The sequence below is a fragment of the Amaranthus tricolor genome, chromosome 16, assembly GCF_026212465.1.
Source record: "Amaranthus tricolor cultivar Red isolate AtriRed21 chromosome 16, ASM2621246v1, whole genome shotgun sequence".
NCBI lineage: Eukaryota > Viridiplantae > Streptophyta > Magnoliopsida > Caryophyllales > Amaranthaceae > Amaranthus > Amaranthus tricolor.
This window is the reverse complement of record NC_080062.1, coordinates 9,500,474-9,509,514: the sequence shown is the minus strand read 5'-3', so window position 1 is coordinate 9,509,514 and position 9,041 is coordinate 9,500,474. Positions and strand designations below refer to the sequence as shown.

The window sequence follows — 9,041 nt, the reverse complement described above, 5'->3', positions numbered from 1 at the left end:
TCAATCATCTTGCGGAAGATCATTGAGATTAATTATACCATGAGATAAAAATTGTCGTGCTGCATCAATTAGTTCTTGTGGAATTTCTAATTGCCTGGGCAGCATACCCAGCCTGTCCAGTCTTTGTTTTCCAATGTGTGGATTCTTATAGTTATTACCGCCTTTAGCTTTTAGTACCTCTATCATGCACAGTTGATACTGTATCCAAGTGTAGTTTAAAAGCTTTGGTTCAAAAGTGTCATATGCATCATTGACTGCCTTTATCAGATCATTGAGGTCTTTGGGGAATGACTTGAATTGAATTGATTGCAAAGCACTAAACAATCCCAAGTCCAAGATGTTCATATCTGGACTAGAGGCTGGTTGACAAACAAGTCTTATGTTAAATCCGTCTTTCTTTGCTTCTTCATTGAATGCATGATCATTTATTAAAATATGTGGCTTGGCGTTATCTTGTTGAATCCATATATCTTTCACCCCATTTGCTGGCCATTTTGATCTTATAGCTGGTAGCACTTCAGTGATTAGTTTGTCTCGTAGAATGTCGCGTGTAACTCTTGTTATTGCTCGTAATGTTGCTGTACCCGCTGGTCTGTTTTCTGACCTCCTCACTGCATAATGAGTTTCTGTAAACGGAAAAATTCCTATTTTCCCATCCCACAACACTTCACCTGTAGCATTAATGTGAGGTCTTGCAATAGCTGCTATAAACATCACTTTGCCTATGAAATTTTTATTTTGCACACATCTATATGGTTCCTCCTCTTCCCAAGGAAATAAGTAATACCTTTGTGTTGCCCTACTCATGTAGAACCATTTTTCATCTATGTGCACAACATTATACATAAGTGAGAATTTTGGTATGTTGTCTACAGTGGGTGGTATTACTTGGGATAAAATGAAGTTGACTCTTCTCATTTTGTGGTCATGAGAAAGTTTTGGTTTAATAGAATTCGTATGTGCTCTAATAATATCGGATTTCATCATTCTATAAACTTGTGAATGACCAATGCCTAATGCAGAGGCCATTGCTCTAATTGTGGTTCTCTTTTCAATCGGAACAGCATTCAGCAAATTCATGTCAAAAACTTTTGGTTTCCTACCAACTCTTCCCCTTTTTCTACTATTAACATCAATTAAAATGCCATTTTGCATTGATGTTTTGGCTGATTCCCACAGCCTTGATATTGTCCACCTAGATGTGTTATGTTGCATTGCAATTGTTTTAATTGTACCCCGTGGCAAACGTCTATCTGATTCTGTGGACAAACTAGTTAACTGTTGTACAATTAACTTTCTGGTCTCAACTGGTAGTTCCCTCTTACTACCTACTGGTTGCTGTCTTAATGTTTCTGTTTCTGTTTCTTCATGTGTTAATGTTTGACCATGGCTTATGGGTTCCTCCAAACTCAAACTGACATCGATGTTTCCATAATTCTCACTTGTGTACTCATTATAAATGTCATATTCACAATCTATATTAAGGTTTTCAAAAAAAGAAATAAATACCTCAATATCAGGATTAATGAATTCCTCTTCTTGAATTTGAACCTCAGCCATTTGTTGTTTTGATTGCTTGTTGTTGGTTTTGTAGAGTTGATGAAAGAAATAGGTTTGGATCCAAATTCTTATGAACTTTTTAAAAGGGGAGGACAACAGATGAAGAAATTGAAATGAAGAAGTGTTGAAAATTTTAATGCTGACTATAGAAGAATTTGATCTATTTATAGAAGATGAAATGTGTTAATGCTGACTTTTGTGTAAAAATTTTAACTTTTGCTGATAATTTGTAATATTGGAGGGAATTATTTGGGTGGGAAAATATTTTTTGGGGGGAAATGAAACTGACATGTAAATTAATCTGCAAAATATTACCTAATCTTAACTATTTTTCCTTTTTCTTTTAAAATTAACAACAACAAAAACATCAAATCTTATAAACTCAACAGTAGCCTATGAAGTAGGTGTTCAGCATTCTTAATATTTGTGCCAAACCTAATGTAGCATTTAAATCAGAACGGAGGAAGTATGTGCTATTGAATTGGTTGGTGTATATTTTATGTATAAATTGATAACTTAAATTTAACGGTTGATTTTAGACGAGACGGCTTTATAATGAGACCGTCAATTTGAGTCGATATAATTCGCGCGTGTAACAACTTGGGCGTTTTCTTCATTTTCTAAGCATTTTAAACTTTGATCTTAAAGGTATCAATTTTGACTTTAAAGTATCAATTTTGAAATTTGATAACTTTGAGGTCAAAATTGATAAATGCCCAGAAAATTAAAATGTTAAAACTCGCGCGTGAAATAGGCCGGCTCACACTTCATCTTAACTTACGAAGATCTCGTCCAAATTTTCTAAAATTTTGAAGTGATAATTAAAAAAAAATATTATAATTTATAACTTATAAGGCCTTTTCTCATGACGAGAGGTTATATCATACAAAGCAAGTTGTTATTTTAATTTTTGATTATTGAAATTAATGTATTGATCGTTATATAATCAATTTCAATCGTATTTAATTAAAACTTTGACATTATTATTAGTGTTGTTAGGTAGCGGTGCTTATTTGAGGGATCAGGTCAATTTCGAAATAGGTTTTTAGATCGGTTCAAAATCTGATTTTATGTCTAAATTGTTTTTACATAATTATAAATTCATTCTAATGGCAAATCAAATCGAGTTCGGCTAAAAAGTCGGGTCACTATTAGATTATCGGGTCTGATTTAAATATTTCTAGTTTTTAATGTTGAGTGTGGTGGGCCAGGCGAGGTGGGGTAGAGAATGGAGATGTTTGCTTTTTCTGAAATTGGTCTTGGTACTTCCGACAGTTTGGACTGAAGTGTCCAGTTATTTTGCTATTTTTGAGGCTTTTTTTTATTATTTTTTCAGTGACCATCCTTTGCTGATTCACTGAAATGAAGTGTATGCACAAATCGAATTCATAACTTTATCTGAAAAATGATTTTTATTTTTTAATCGAGATAAAATTTGATTTTTTTATGTTTTTAACACTTTATTAAAATATTCTATTAATTTATATATTTTTCAATTTTAACAGTTTTTTTATCTTTATTTTTTAATTTCTTCTTAATTAGTTCTTAAAAAGATTGTCAAAAAGCCTGCTAATGAATTTATTTTTTCAAAAATTATACAATAAAAAAATTTGAGAAAAACTATCTAATGAGAATTTTATCAAAATTTTTGTTAATAACTACCTTTAAAATACTTCATTTGTGAGAATACTAAATAAACACATTATTATGGAAAACTACCTTTAAAATTTAGTTTCGATAAAAAAATTTAACATTCAAAGTTATAGACAATTTAAAATAAAAAATTCATCAAGTGGTCTATAACAAGAAAAAATTTTATAATCGTCAACTCTTTCTCTGTTTCTTTAAAAACTAATAATAATAAAATATTTTTCTTTATAATATATGATTTAAGCAAAAAATTCAAGCACAATACACTAACACTACCAATACTATCTCATCAACTCAAAAAATAAGACGAGTACGCTTGCTAACAAGAAACACTAGTCATGTGAAATACTCAAAATGCCTTCGGTAAAAATCAAGTACTCAAGCACAAAATACTTCCCTTATTAACTACTGATATTCTTTTCGGCTAGTCTTTTGAGAAACCGTTTCTTGGAGAAACGTATTTAAAGCCCAAACCATTGAGATTAATGTCTACTTATCGTATTCTTAATGTCTACTTACATTATCCTTAATACTTACTTATCGTTTTCTTAATGTCTAATTTTAATATCTTAAATGTCTACTTACTTCATTCTTAATGCCTACTTATAATATTTAAAAATATATATAATAGACCGGTCCGATTAGAAATGGTCTATCAAAGAGGCGGTCTCTCACAAGAATTTATATATTCTTTAAGTAAATGTTAGTTGGGTCTTTTATTAGATTTGTACGTTGTTTTTATTTGTTCACTTTATTATGTTTTACGTTTTCAAAATAAGTTTTGAGTCTATATTTTTAATAAAATAAAATAATACTTTTAATATCTATAAAATTTAGCTTTTTATAATTGTGGTAAACATTATTTAGGGAGTAGTAGAGTAAATAGATTTTTGTTAATTAGGTTTATGGCAATCAACATGCATATGACAATCTCGTAGTGAGTTTGTCTTAGAAAATAAGCAATCAAATTGTGCAAACCACTTGTCACTAACTTGTAAATGGCGTGACTTGTAACCTCGCACTCTCAAGCAGTGTTTGTGCTTTAATATTACTCCCATACTCCTATCCTATCTATAAGGTTGTGTTTGTATAAAGTTCTCTTTGAAAATAATTAATTTATTTTTATTTATAAATTTAATTATAAAATTATAAATAAAGAATTTTAATTTAAACTATGGATTGGTTACAAAATTTGAAATAATAAGGTGAATTGTCACTAATTAAAATAAAAAATTTTGATGTACAAAATGTTTAATTTAAGCCAATTTGGATTTGTAAAGAAAATTATGGTTCTAAAATAAAACATGGGTGTTTTATTGACCTTATTCAATGTTATGTATATTATTATGGATTTTTCAATGAAAATTAAAGATTAATAATTAAATTTATTTTTCATCCACCTTAAGTAAATCAATTTTTTAATTATTGTTAAACGATTTCTCCCATTATATGTATCCTCCTCTGAAAATGTATATTTATAGATTTAAAAGTACTCCTACCAATATATATACATATATATTATTGAATAATTTTATGACTTTTAATTTTCTAAAATTAGGCTATAAATAGGTGGGAATACAATTGGCAAATATAAGTAAAGGACTTATGAAATAAATAATTTATTTTAGATAAAAAAAAATAGTTAGTTGACTTAGTACAATGGAAAAAAACATAAATAGGAAATAACATAATTGTAAGATTATTGAGTAAGGACCACTCTAGCAACAACTCAAAAGACAAAGGGCAAAATTGATTGTCACGCGTAAGTGAAAAAGTGAATCCATTGTTTGCTTGCTTGCTTGCTTTTTATTTTTTAATTTTTATTTTTTTATACTCTTTCTTATTCGGTGTAAGTGTTATATTTAGTTTTCAAACACTATTCAATAGACTTATTTAATATCTAATAAAAGTGTATTTTATTATACATAACAAAAAAAAATCATGAAAAATACTCTCACTAATTAAGAGCAAATGTTTCATTTGATTTTTTGATACTATTAATCGATCGTTATAATTTGTAGTTCATCTCTATTCCAAATGTCAAAATTATAGTCAAGTGGGATATTGTTTGATTCATTTTAATGTAAATTTTAGTAATATTAAATTTTTATAATTTTTAATTATGTACAATTAGGGATATTTAGGATTAAATTAGTGCCTAGTACATAATACAAAAACTATATGGGACAATTAGTGTGAATTAAAGGGAGTATAATTAATAAATCATGATGCATTAAAACGAATGAAATAAGATTTCACTTAACTTTGTTTTAAAAATACAAAGTAAGGGTGAGCTGCTAATAGTATTTAAAAAGTAAATGAAATATTTCAATTAAATATGAAAAATAATTTTAAATTGAATTAAATTAAATATATTATTTTGATTAGGGTTTTAAATTAAATATATTACTATTATTATTAAAGATGAAGGAATCTCAAACTATGAAAAAGGGAAATATAGTAAATGATAGATGAGAGATAAAAGGAAGGAAGGCTAAAGGACAAAATAATGTGGCCTCCTGCATGCGCCACCATGTTTTTGTTTCATTTTTTATGTACTCCAATCCAATATCCATCGTATCTTATTTTCTTATTATGCTTAGCTTCTACTACATCATTCTCAAATCTTATTCATTACTAAATCAGGTTAAATCATTTAATTTCAGAAAATACTTATATTATTTCATAATTCAAATTATTTGAGATATCTTTTATACTAATTATAAATAAATGATAAATACTGATCAAAACTCCTTTACGTAATGTGTTAGTTATGTAAACCGAAATTACACAACACTAAAATAAAAAGGTGAATCCTACTCGATCAGCTAGTCCATCCTTATATATTTGTGGAAATATGATAAATATAGAATATAACGTATATAAATTTAAATATTAATTTTTATATTATATTATAAATGTCATATTTTTATGTCTTTTAAAATCTTGTTTAATTTTTCTAACTTGTCATACTTATCATGGGTTGTTATTAATTTTTTTTATTATGATTATGATACTCTAGTTTAGATGTTCCACTAATATAAACAATAAATTTAAGAAAGGAATAGAGTAATGATATAGAACAACATTGATAATCATAGCAAGATTCAACAATAATGTATTTCCTGTGACTAGTTTTGCATTGAGGAAAAATTATTTAGAATAATCTAAGTTTATAAATTACAGGAAAAATTATCTACAATAATTTAATATTTTCATAATTTTCCTATAAAAATCTTACCTATTGATTAACCATAAATAATCCCAACTTTAGAGGGTATATTCCTAAAGTAAACCCGGTAACCCAATGACTTGTTATAGCAGGTTTTAGTTTTTTTAAAACAAAAATAAATTAAAATAAAATGTCCAAAAAGATGTGAATTTTTTTTTAAAAAAATTCTCATTTTTTAATCATTCAGAAATATTTATGTGAATTTTCAAAATTTTTCTCTAACTTTAAATTAATTTTTAATTTACTTTTTTTTTTTTAGTGAATTACGTACTATAGCAGAGATCATCGGGTTACTCAAACTTACTCTAGGCAATTACCCCATAAAATTGGGATTATTCATGATTAATCAATAGGTAGAATTATTATAGGAAAATCAAAAAAAAAATTGAATTATTCTATATTTATCAATTTAGATGTTTCAGTTGTCCCTTAATTACATATTTTAATGGCTATAGGCTATAGCACTTGCTAGTGCATTGCTAGCTTTATGCTCCCTCTATTTCTAAGAATTAACGCTTTTTATTTTTTTTGTTGAAAAACGAAAATAGTTTGAAAATCATAAAAAATTACAAGTGAATAGTATAAATAAGTCATTGAGAGTTGAGATAGAGAAAGAGTAATTTTGCCAATGAAATCCGAAAAAATAGAGTGACATTAAAAATATATGCAAATTAAATAGAATAAACTAAAATGAAAAAATAATGTTAATTTGTAATTACTCCTAGTACCAGTACTAATTACTCCTCATTCATTACATCATAAATTATTTATTGTTGGTGGCTATATGCCTATATATATATTGCTTTTGAAATCTGTATTACATATTATTTAATTTGTCTTAATTTTTATTTTAGATTATTTTAATAAATTTGCTTTATTTTTAATTTTTGAATATGATTCTCACTTTTATTCCCTATAATCTCTCTATAATTTTTAAATATCTGACTATTTTAACTCACTATACTGATTTATTAATAGTTTGCATGGAAATTTTTTTGTTAGATTCGTTAGTTTGAGTTTTGTTATTGATTTCCAAATAGAAGTTTAGGATAAGTTACTTGTGAATTGAGTTGACTCGACTCACTTTTTATTGGATTAAATAAGCACCAATCATATTAAACTCATATTCGAATTAACAACCCCTAATTTATTATATGTTCATTCAATATCTGTATTATATTTATACAATCATTTCTGACCAATAACGAATTTAAATTTGGCCACCTTTCACGTTGATGGATGTCCCCATATTTGTACGACCATCAAAATAGAGCAAAATGCTTGAATTTCCGTCTATTTAGGCATGGCAATTGGACACTAATAGTGAGTTATGTGAACAAGACAATGCATCATAGTGGTGGAAAGCAAAGAGTACATGTTAAGGGAATTAGCTTGCAAAACTTTTTGGTGGTTGGTAACATGTGATATTATTAACAAAAGCTATGTATTAATAGTAAATATGCATCATGTCAAAACATCAAAACCCTATTACTATTCCTTTGAAAATTAACATCGTATGAGTTGTCAAATATGGTCAACTAAAAGAATATTTCATCACTTTATTTTGATCCTTATTTTTCAACTCACCACCAACAAATTTCCATATAAAGCTACACATTTGTAATTGCCACAAATTCTAGAATTTCTATATTATTTATTGTCTTCTAGTGAAATAAATGTTAGAATTAGTGAAGAGAATGTTAAAAGTAACAAATTCTGGTGTGAGACGGTCTCTACTTGAGACGCTCTCTTTATATGGGCTGAAAGCTAACTAATATAATTATTAGCATATAAACTTCGTTTTATTAAAAGGTGATCTCTTAAAAGAGTAACTCAAAAAGTAATAGGTTAAAGATGAAAAATATGACAACTAATGGGTAGATGAGAATAGAAAATGGTGGGTTACCAATCAAAAATAAAAATATCTCTCGAGTAGAAAGAATCAAAATAACTGAATTAAAATGAACAGGGGAGAATAATTTAAGAAGAATCAATCAATACATGAGTCAATACTTAGTCATCATCTTAGCAATCAGAAAAATGAATGATTTTGCCACCATATAATAATGTGTGGAAAAAGGGATAAATTCATTATATTATGTGTTCATTCCTTCAAAGGTATGAAATGAGTAGAGGCAACCTTTGATTGGCCAATTGAAGTTGGATTTTATTGGCAGACAAAACTTAGTGGTTTTGGATCCTTTGTATTTCAAAGATCAACTTTATATAACAAAACACTATCCAACTTTTAATATTATTAATTTAAAAAATAATTAATTTACTAATTAAATTAAAGTTTGTGCTTGATAGATAAGATAAGATTTTTTAGGTTATACTCCAATATTGTAGATTAGAGAAAAGTAGTAGTGAGCTATAAGTCTTAATTAACTTTAACCTTTGGTTAAAACATGTTTAGCTATTGACTTTTATTTTGATCATCATCCATCCTCTTCCTTGTGAATGGATGATAGTATAATTTTAAAATAGCTCCAATATGAAAAGTTTACTTTTCCACAAGATCTATGACATCAAAAATCTAAGGCAAGTTCGTTATTGTTTTTGATTTTAAGTTTTTATTTTTTTGAAAATTAAATTATTA

At 27.4% G+C, this 9,041-nt stretch overlaps 1 protein-coding gene across 1 annotated transcript; it reads right to left on the bottom strand.

The window, feature by feature from the left end:
- On the bottom strand, positions 1 to 1,560 carry LOC130802513 (uncharacterized). The gene has a single exon (XM_057666528.1). It carries the CDS (start codon positions 1,558 to 1,560, stop codon positions 1 to 3), a length of 1,560 nt encoding a protein of 519 aa, XP_057522511.1.
- Between the last annotated feature and the right edge of the window lie 7,481 nt (positions 1,561 to 9,041).

Excerpts from the sequence above, each read along its gene's own strand:
- LOC130802513 (XM_057666528.1), bottom strand. The coding sequence starts at position 1,560 with ATGGCTGAGGTTCAAATTCAAGAAGAGGAATTCATTAATCCTGATATT.